General features: G+C 35.6%; 2 protein-coding genes across 2 annotated transcripts in view; both read left to right on the top strand.

The window, feature by feature from the left end:
• Positions 1–515, top strand: part of LOC131348310 (butyrophilin-like protein 1) — an 11,119-nt gene extending 10,604 nt beyond the window's left edge. The window contains exon 4 of the mRNA XM_058383136.1: positions 1–515. This exon is cut by the window's left edge and continues 715 nt beyond it. The gene's annotated coding sequence lies outside the window, so the exon portion shown is untranslated.
• Positions 516–844: 329 nt separating this feature from the next.
• On the top strand, positions 845–11,488 carry LOC131348241 (trichohyalin-like). Its single transcript, XM_058383023.1, has 6 exons — positions 845–3,043; positions 3,712–3,728; positions 4,795–4,855; positions 6,917–8,248; positions 8,468–8,536; positions 8,997–11,488. Exons 1-6 carry the CDS (start codon positions 2,968–2,970, stop codon positions 10,322–10,324), a joined length of 2,883 nt encoding a protein of 960 aa, XP_058239006.1. The 5' UTR covers positions 845–2,967; the 3' UTR covers positions 10,325–11,488.

The following is an 11,488-nucleotide window of genomic DNA, read 5'->3' as shown; positions in this document are numbered from 1 at the left end:
AGTGAACTGTAGTCTGGTGGAATGATGTGGATATGAGAATATAAAATGTATAAATGTCAAAATTCCACTTTCTGTTCAGGATTCATTTCAGTCACTTTATCCTGCATCCACGTCAAAAGTCCAACATTTTCCCCTCAGATTTGAACAATCATCCGTTGTAACACCTGCCCCTTCGTCCCATTTCAGTCCCTCATGCATTTACCTGCATGAACACATCCCTCCCTGCTGCTGTCCCTTTCACTGACCGCACTGCTGCCGCTCTGCATCAGTCAGGTTCTTGTGTTTCTCTGAGTGTTTAGTCACGTAGTGGAGATTCAAACTGTAATCCTTCAACACAGTGATCTGTATTTCACAAACAAAGCACACTGCTTTACATCTGACTTCAGTAAATAAATACTCAGGAGTCCTTGGCTTGTTACGTGAGCTGACACTTTTGAGGGTGAACAGCTAACTCAGTATCTCCAAAACATTACTGTGAAGGTGTGCAGACACACACACACACACACACACACACACACGCACAAAAAAAAACATTCACCTTTAAAATAAAATCAATGAAGTTGTATTGTGTGCAGGATGTACACTTATTTACATCTGATTTCTAATTGCAACCACAGTGACTTTTTCAAAGTGTTTGCACATTAAACCCAATAGTACAAGCAGTAAGAGCTTGACAATTGCTTTACAGAACAGTTTCAATTTTGGAAATATCTCTATTAGAACTTGAGATATGAGTTCAGAAATGTCATCAATATGTCAGAACATTTTCTGATATAAAAGGCTTATAAGGAACCGGCGTGTTGCAGAACCATTTTCAGCGATTTTTATAGATTTTCTTTAAAAAAACTTATTGTTGGAGATAAAACATGAAATCTGGAAGTTCTATGTATTTCTCACTTTCATTCCATTTCTGCTATTATTCTTTATGTATGACTGCATGCAGTTAAGATATACCTATATAACTGATGCTGAATGAAATACACAATTTGTTTTTAATTTATTTTCTGTGATATTTTGATATTTTTGTAATGTGCATAGCAATAAAATAACAAACAACAAGAGTTAAGCACACATCCAACACTATTAAAGTTGCATTGTTTTAACATGTAAATATCTCATCACCTTTACATTACAGAACATCTTCACCTTACTAACCTTAGATCTTTACTGTTACCTTCAGAACAATAAACAGAACTACTCTTTAGACTCTTAATCTATAATAATACAAAGATATAATATTTAAAGTTGAAACAATGGTTTCATTTGTAATAAAGTGGTCAAAAGTGTCAAAGTGTACTGGGTCACGTACATAGACTCACAGCAGCTGCTAATTTTTACATTTTTTTAGTGTTATTTTTTAGACATAATGCAATACATTTAACAATATAGGTGATTAAGGTTTGTTAATAAACGTTGTTATTTTGTGAATGATACCAATATTCACCTCATATTCTTTGCCCTCCACTAAGAGTATGGAAATTTTAACGTGACTCGATTATCGCTGAATAACAAACATGGCAGAATCTCCAATGTCACTTGATGCGAAGGAAAATGCGTGAAATTGAACTTTGAACTTGCGTGTGATCAACATTTCTCCATTAAAATGCACAGAATTTCATCTTTTTAAAAAGGAAAGTTTGCAGTTTTTAATGATATATGTCACTTATTTAAACTCTGAATGGTTTTTGATATATTTGAAGTCAACGTTGAATAATTATACTGAAAGTTTATTTTTGGCGTAGGAAGAAGCGACAAACAGCATTCGAAGCTTATTCTTTTCTCTGATTGCTCTGAATAATTTAGATTTGCATAAATCAACAAACAGTTTGCACATTTTGAATGGAAACTACGCAACCCTTCAAAACCACGTCTGTGAACAAGCCGGTTACTTCATCTGTAAAAAAGCAGAGCTCAGCACATTTATCAAATCATATTTTTGGCTGTGAATAATTTATCAAAACACGACCCTCACCATTTGAAAGATAATTCTATTAGCTTTTTAAACATGTATGTCTGAGAACATTTTATTTTATGTACTTTCTGAAAGAAGCAATTCATTTACACAACCTATGGGAATTCTGGCCTATTCCAATAGCCTTATCAGTTGATCTGTGATTGATTTCACGTGGGCCGGACAGAGACAACCAAAGGGCCAGATATGACCCAGGGCAGTAAAATGCCCAGCTCTGCTTCTTCAGAATCTTACACAATAAACATAAATCACAGCTTTAACAGTTTTCAGTGCTTGTAGACAGAATAATTGTCATCAGTCTCTGTGTGTAACAATCACACCATATTCTGAAAAAGCATTGAAGAGTCGACTCGGCCTAGCGTTTAGTCTCTTTAAGCTAACAGTAGTAAGGCGTGTTAATGCACACAGAATAAAGACAACCTGACTGAACTGAGAACAGAAGTCCTTCACTTCATTTCTAAAACTTCCTTCATAGGAGAGAGGGATTTGAGAGTGAAAGAGAGAAAAACATAACGAGATCACGCATCTTCCCAAATCTACTGCGACATATCACATGCTGTCATAACCAATATATAGATGAAGCAGCAGAAAACACATCATTCTGTAATCTGTTCAGTTTTTACATTGATAAATGTCTGTGTTTTTAATTAAAGGAAGTGGGAATCTGATATTCTGTATATTCCTTTATCTACTACAATAACACACAGATATATTACAGAATATTTCACTATATATTTAAAATACACAGGGAGAAATACACAAATACTGACATACTGTATATTGGTAAAGACATGCAGGGATCAGAAAATAGTATTTTCCAATGAATCACAAGATATTTCTCTTCCTTAAGGGTAACTAGCGGTATATTAGCACAATGCTACATGATACAGATTTACTGTGTGTGATGACTGATTGTTGTCTAGTTTTCCTCTTTTTTATTAAGACACACATCAGCTGTGTTTTAACCAGAGTAACAGTTACTTTCACATTTTCCCATGGAACAATTCACATTTGTAATCATGCATAAAATCTTCACACTGTTTTATTTACTTTCACAGCCTCTACTGTTAGGTGAGTATAAATCCCTTTTCTCTGCTAGTGATGTCTTGATGCTGCATGAATAATATATTTATTGTACAGATGAAATAGATTAGACTGTGCTGTGTGTTCAGAGTGCAATAGCACATAGATATATGAGCATCATGAGCATAGTGTAGTGAACACAACAGACTGTGATCTCTGGCAGAACATTCATCATGCTGTTGTCTAGTTTATCATTTAGTGTTGTACAGACACAGAAATCTGACCTACACACTGATACTGAGAGCTAAAAAGCTGAATGTTTTTGTTTGAATGTGATTTCATAGCAATAACTCTCTCTGAAAGTTCCTGAGACTGGCTAACATTACTGTAGTGTGTAGAACTACAGAGAGAGATGTGAGTTAGAGAGTCACACTGGATAATGCTGCATGAAAGAGATTATAACAGAATGGAAGCAAGTGATCTGGTCAATTTGTTTCTTACTGCATTCATACTGAAAGATCCTGAAGAGATTTTTCAATCAGCAGAAAGAGGAGAGAAACAATACAGTACAGGATAAAACAGACTTTTAGGAACAGTTACAGAATGTTTATAGCTAATACTTTAGGATAAAATACAGAAATACTGAAAATTACAATGAGTTTTTAATAATTTCTAATCTTTCTTTGCTTTTTTTCCACATCCTCCTCTATATAAAGACGTCTGTGTTTATCAGGTGAGTAAACTATTATAAAATATGATAAATTCATTAATGTCTTACTGATGATAGCAGCATAAAAAATCTTAAATTATGTTAGAATTAAACCAGTGGTCAGTGAGGGGTAAATGAGTTACCATGGTAACTGCTCCCAGTGATGGTTTATTATGGATAAATAAAAAAATCACATGTGATTGTTCTAGACACACAGTTGTTGATCTGTTTATCAAGTTGCTGTTATTACTGTTGTTGTTATTATATAATTATTATTACTAGAATTGTAAACAGTTTGTGGAAATTTAAATAAAATAAAAGATATAAATAAATGTAAGAAATATGATGATCTTCACCACATTGAAGTCCATCTGCAAACTTTGTCTTAAATTCCATTTAAAGTGAAATAGAAAAGGTTTAACACGTGTTCAGTTTAGCTTGATGATCGGTGCAAACATCCTACAACTGGAACAAAATAAATTTACATTAAAACTCTTTTTTTTTGGCAACATTAATGGCAACCCAAAAGAAACTGTAAATAAAACAAGCTGTCAGTCATTTTGGGAAAAAAAAACTATTATATATTTCTCACAGTTTCTGTGAACTCTGTTGTGTGATTTGATCAGAGCTGACTGACGATCATGAAAATATAAAAGTCAGCTAATGAACATAAAAATAACATTAAACACAATCAGATGTAAATGTCTGGATCAGTTGATGTTGATGCATAAGAACATGACTTTATTGTGATATTGTGTGACATCACAGCAGAAATGAACCCAAACATCTTGATTCTCCTGGAGAGGATTTTTTCTCCCTCCTGTAAGGTTCAGTTTACTGTTTAGTGATTGTGTTCTTCAGCTGCATTCAAACTCAGTGTGTTACTGAATACAATATCAGTTTAAATCAGCCTCAATCACCTCAGTGTGTACTGTTATATCACACACACACACACACACACACACACACACACACACACACACACACAGTGATCTGAACAGAGAAACACTTCATGTTTATTTAACACTTTATTTACATACAGTATGGAGTCATGTATAAAACCTTCACACTGTTTTATTCACTTCCACAGAGAGACAGAGAATGGACAGAAGATGAGAGAAAGAAAATGGAGGAATCTGTTCCACTGACTGGTGAGTATGGAAGGAGATACAAAAGTAAACACACTGTTCATTTTTACAGTCTGAAGTGTTCAATAATGAGATCTCCAGTAAGAATGTAGTCTGAAATTCACAGCTTGTCACATTCTCCATTCAAGATAGAATTTACACTTTATAGAGAAGGTGTGAAATTTATCACAGTGATAAGAATTCACACTGCATCATTGTTTTTGTATTTATTTGTAGGTTTATGTGTTTACTGTAAATAATCTGAATATTTCTGGGTGGAAATCACACAGAGAACCTTTCAATAAATACATTCAATTAAAAATAACAATTTTGTTTTTGTTAATAAATTTAGTCTTATAGCAAGACCTTGAACCCTAAACCTGTTCAGCTGTAATCTCTAATGTTACATTGGAGACACAGATAGTAAAAGGAAATGTCTGTGGCTGTCAGTCATGAGAAAAAGAAAGTACTCCCTCTTCAGTTCTGTGGTTTTATTTATCATTACCTAAATAACAGTCATGTGGTCCTCACCAACTTCTATTAACAAACAAATAACCAGGTGACGACAACAACAACAACTTTTAATATGAAGTATTTTTTTTCTGAAACCAACAATCAGAAATCAGGTGGAATAAAATAATCACCCTTCCTACTTCCAGAGTAATTAAGAGAGTAATTAGCAGCCTGGTGTTACTAATGACATGTCTGAGATCTTCAAGAAGTGTGACTAACTTTATAAAAGCAGAACTTGTGCCAGTTTGGGGAAAGAGGAAATGACATCAGTCATGACCTCATTCAGTCCAAGATCAGACCATTTAATGCTCAGAGATATAAAAAGAAGTCCAGAGCTGCATCATGTGACCTACAGGCTTCTGTAAAAGTTTATCTTCATGACAGAAAAAAACATGAAAAATTCTGAACAATATTTTTTTGGTCTAAAGACTTCAAGGTGAAGAAGTTTAGTCATAATGTACAGTGTCATGTTTATCGATTATCAAACCCAGAATTTCAACACAATCACCTCATACATCTCACCTTAAGATGCATTAACAGGAAGCATTTGTCTGACCATGGTGTGATTGCTAAGTAAATTTTATCTCATCTATCTTACTCCTTGTTTCATCATTTCCTGAATCCAAACAGTTATAATCAGATTTTTCACCTTTTACCAGAAGTTCAATAAATTCCTTAACTGTTTACTCCAAAAGTAAATTAATATTAGCAGTTTAAAAATGGCAATAAACATATTGTCAAATAACATTTTAGCTATGAATGTCCATAAATGTCCCGACCATGCCATACTGATACTAAACAATGAGTTCCTTATGATGAATCTTAAAACCTGATGTCACTGGGATTTTCCACTGGGATTTATTTAAATGGTGAAAAGTTCCTTCTCCTCCTCTTATCTAGTAGGTGATCCATGGCTGTGTTGTGTTATTTCTGAAGATTTCTCAGATTTATTTTGGGTCAATAAATTGTTTGTAATTGGTTGATTAGGGACCAGTCAGTGAGCTGGCATTTTTTTTTTTCAAATTATTAAAACATACATTTTCATTGGTTTATATGAAAAAACCATTTGATGTCCATTCCAGTGGACTCAGGGTCTGAAGAGGTTGAGAGAGCTGTGCATAAACACATGCCCTCAAATATCAATGAACTGAAGCAATTTCTCCAGAATGATGAACATTTACTTCAGGTTATTGCTGCTACAGGTGCTTCATGTTACTGAATTATAGGATGAACAATTTTCCCACCTGAATGTTAGTTTACTTTTTTTGGAAAAATTACTTCATATTGAAAGTTTTTGTGTCACATCAGGTTATTTTTTGTTAGTGGAAGTTGGTCAGGAACAATAACAATTATTATTTAGGCATTGATAAATAAAAACATAAAATTAAAAAGGTGTGCTTTCATTTTTCCATGACTGTTAATCATGAATGTAATATATTTTTTCATCTGAATGAATATCACTGTAAAGGCCTCACAATATGAAATATAAGAAGCAGTTTATATTGTTTTTTCATGTTTTCTGAAAACAGTGTTCTGTTTACACTTTATTTTAATCACTATCAATTATTTTAGAACATCCAATTGATGAAATTAAAGAGAAGTTCAGAAAGTTAGAAGAAACTGAAAAAGAGCTAAAAGACACTAAACTGGAACTGGACAGAATTTCTAAATCACTGGAACATAAAGACCAGCAGCTAGAGGATTGTAAAAGACAACTAGAGAATAAAGATACAGAACTGAGAAACAGAGAGAAAAACATGGAGGAGAAGGACGCAGTACTCCAAGATACAAATACAAAACTAGAGAAGACGACTGAAGAGCTACAGGAGAGAGAAAGAGTTCTACAGGAGAGAGAAAGAGTTCTACAGGAGAGAGATCAACAACTGAAACTGAAAGACACACAGATACAGGAGGCACAAATACAAGTGGAGGAAATGGAGAACAGACTTGTGGAGAAAGATGAAGAAATAAATAAGAAAAATGAAGAGCTGAAGATTCTCAAAGAAAGTTTAGAGACTAATGAGAAAACTCTTTCTGAGAGAGATGCAGTGTTAATGGAAACAAATAAACAACTTAAAAATGCCACTGAACAGATGAAGGAGAAAATCTCAGGACTGGAGAATCTGAACAAACTGCTGAGGGAGAAAGAAACACAGCTGAAGAGCACAGATAAAGAACTGGAAACCAGTACAAATCAACTGGAGACACTGGGACAGGAGCTGCAGGACAAGCAGAGACAACTACAGGAGATGATGATCGTAGTGGAACAACAGAAAACTGAGTTAACAGAAAAAAACAAAGAGCTTGAAGAGAAAGAGAGTCTTCTAACTGAGAGAGAGACACAGCTAATGGAAAGAGACAAACAGCTTCAGGAGAAAGACAGACTTCTGACAGAAAATACACAAACACTGCAGATGAAAGATGAGACACTGGAAGAGAAGGAGACACTGCTCAAACAGACAAGAGCTGAACTGGACAAAACAATGAAGGAATTAGAAGACAGTCAGAGACACATGGAGGAGAAAAACACACAACTAGAGAATCTGAACAAACTGCTGAGGGAAAAAGAAACACAGCTGAAGAACACAGATAAAGAGCTGGAAACCAGTACAAATCAACTGGAGACACTGGGACAGGAACTGCAGGACAAGCAGAGACAACTACAGGAGATGATGATCGTAGTGGAGCAACAGAAAACTGAGTTAACAGAAAAAAACAAAGAGCTTGAAGAGAAAGAGAGTCTTCTAACTGAGAGAGAGACACAGCTAATGGAAAGAGACAAACAGCTTCAGGAGAAAGACAGACTTCTGGAGGAGAAAACAAAGCAGCTGCAGGAACAAACAGATCCAGAATCATCAGCCCCCATCAGGAGAAGAAACAGCAAGGAATGGTTACCTCCAGAAAGTGAGTAATTTATCAAATTAAACAATTATAAAATGCTTCTCAGAAGGTCAGTGTTTCCAAATGGTAAATATTCATTTAATAAATTATCACATAAAATATACTGTAATGATCCTTAATAGTGCAACTCTTCAGATATTATAAGGAAGTGTAATTTAATCTGTCTAACTTTACCTTCTGTAGAATGTCTTTCTCATTCTGACTGCTTCTGATATTTCCTAGTGAGTGGAGAGACTCAGGACTCAGCACCAATCAGGAGAAGAAACAGTATGGAGGGAAAACATCCAAGATGTAAGTGATTAATGATTGTTGTATGTTTAGTGTGTAACTCATCAGGAGATTGAGGGTAAAAGGGATGAGTATAAAGAGAGACAGCAGACAGATTTAGGCACTTAAATTTATATTTTAATTACAATAAAAATATCAGTATTATAAAGCTGAGATTAAAAATGGACAAAAAGAAATAATGAAAAAATATTTAACAGGTAAAATTTAAAAATCTGCTAAATATCTCGTGATTCTGATCAGCATGACAGAAAAGCATTTCCCCTATCGTGAGTTTGCCGTTGTTGTTGGAGAAGGATGGATGGCATTACTCTTTCCTCCATCAATCACAGTGACACTAACATGATAAGGAATTTGAATATGAGTTACATAAAGGCAGTAGGACTCCATACTCCATAGAACAGCATAATCACCATAATGCAGTAAGTGATTCTGTATTAAATGATTCATTCTTGTTCATTTTCAGTGGGTGGAGAATCGTCTAGTCCTCATTCTCCAGTGTCGGTTCCTGTAGCAGAACTGAGGCTGGTGCTGCTGGGGAGGACGGGATCTGGAAAGAGTGCAACAGGAAACACCATCCTGGGCAGAGAGGAGAAGAACCAGGCTGCTACATCTACAGCTACATCTACAGTCACCCAGCAGAGTGAGAGCACACAGGGGGAGGTGACTGGGAGGAAGGTGACTGTGGTGGACACTCCTGACTGGTTCTGTCCTGAACTCTCTCTGGAGAAGCTGAGACAGGACGTGGGACTCTGTGTCCATCTGTCTGCTCCAGGACCCCACGCCTTCCTCCTGGTCATACCTGTAAAGAAGCCTACAGGAGAGGAGAGAGGGATGCTGGAGAAAATGGAGGAGATCTTTGGAGAGAGATGTTGGAGAAACACCATGATCATATTCAGTGTTACTGATGAACTTCAGAAGAAGAACATTGAGGAGTTTATCCAGTCAGGAGACCAGGAGGTCCAGAGACTTGTAGAGAAATGTGGGAACAGGTTTCACTGTCTCAACATTAAGGAGAGTGGAGATGGTTCTCAGGTCTCAGAACTGCTGGAGAAGATAGAGAAGATGGTGGAAGGAAGTAGAGAGAAATTCTACAGCAGTGAGATCTACCTGGAAACAGAATCTCAGATTAGAGTCATGGAGACAAAGATCCTGAAGGAAAGAGAAGAGAAAAGGAAGAGAGAGGAGATGGACATGAAAGAAACAATAAAAAAGGAGATGCAGGACTCTCTGAGAAAGATAGAGGGAGTGATCCAGGAGCATGAAGGAGACATCAGACAACTTGATGACCGAACAACTGAACTGGAAAGAAAGATGAAAGAAGAGAGGGATGAAGAGAAAAAGAAAGAACTTGAGAAGGAGCTGAAACGAGAGGTAGAGCGAAGGACAGAAATGGAAGAAAAGGTGAAGAAACTAAAAGAAAAGAGAGAGAGGGAGAGGAGAGAGATGGAGGAGAGACACAAACAGGAGATGGAGGAGATCAGGGAGGTGTATGAAGGAGAGGCCATGATGGAGGCAGAGAGAAATCTCATGAAACTCATCCTGCCTGAACTCCAGAGAAATATTTTGTCCTCAAAAACAAAGATGCAGGAAGATTTCAGCAGACAGATGGAGGAGAAGAACAGAGAGCTGGAGATTCTTAAACAGAAACTTTCAGATCTCACAGATACTCACAGTGTGCTTGAAGAGGTTTATGAGGAAACGGTCAGAAAAAGCTCAGAACAAGAGAGAGCTGCTCTAAAAGGAGAGGCATCGAAGGGAATCTCTAAGAAATTTAAAGATTTGTTTCAGTGAGTAACAGAGTTTATAAAGCTGCAGAGACTCACCTGGTCAGAAATGAGGCATATGAGTGATGATGGACATCACAGAGGAAGAGATAGAACCCTAAGGATGAAGAAAGAAGATAAGAAACAGGGTTAAACAGTTTTTTTTCTATGGAAACCCTGCAGGGGAAACGACCTAACAGCCAATAATTCTTAAAACAACAGGATTTTTAAAAATCAAGATGGATTGTCCAGTTGGCTACAAGAGTCCAGCACACTCACAAATTAGTTGCAGATTTAGTCAATTCTGATTAACAGTAAGATTGTTACAGCTACTTTCTTGTCATGCAGGACAACCTAACAAATATAATGAGTGGGGATAATTTAGAACATTACACACACTGAAGAAATCACATCATGACCCAAAGTGTTTTATTCTTCTTATACAACAATTTGATACAATTACATTTTTATTAATTAAACAAGAACACAGTAAACTATTTATCTCTTTACAGCTACATTTAATGTTGATGTTCATCCTCAAAACTGCTAGTTACTGTTCTCACTTACATTATAACAGCTTGGAGCAGTCATCACCCTTTCTTTTCTCTCTCTTGAAAGGAAAAGAAACAAAATTGTGTTATAAAACCTGCTGATTGTTTCTGTGAATGCTGACGGTTTGATGACATGACACACACTTTTCTGTCCAGCAAATTCTTTTTGTATTGGTGACGTTTCATTAGCATCATAAAAATATAATGTGGTGCGATCATCTGAACATCGTCAGAACTACATTATAAAGACTCCTTTGATCTTTCTATATTGCTGTATTTGACATCATTTTACAAAGTATTTCACATTATTGATTAAAACTGCAGATCCTTTGGATTAATAGTACTTTCATAATATACTAGAAAAGAATTGTCCAGATTTGTTCATTTCGCAAAATATCACCTTGTGCTACTGTCTGTAACAGAACATTTTGAGACTTTTATATTGAAAAAATATTAATCAGAAAAATATCATCGTAGAGCAACATCTCTGTGAATCTTGGAAATATCTGGAAGGTTTGTCAGACTTTATCAACTTTGGAAAACTTGAACCTTTTTACATTTTGCCATGTTGTTCATGTTTTATATCTCAATGAGATGGATATTTTATTTAAAAAATTATTTGTAAAAATTTGTATCAATGT

The sequence above is a fragment of the Hemibagrus wyckioides genome, linkage group LG28 (genome assembly GCF_019097595.1).
Source record: "Hemibagrus wyckioides isolate EC202008001 linkage group LG28, SWU_Hwy_1.0, whole genome shotgun sequence".
NCBI lineage: Eukaryota > Metazoa > Chordata > Actinopteri > Siluriformes > Bagridae > Hemibagrus > Hemibagrus wyckioides.
The sequence above is the reverse complement of the archived record's forward strand: the minus strand, read 5'-3'. Positions and strand labels throughout refer to the sequence as shown.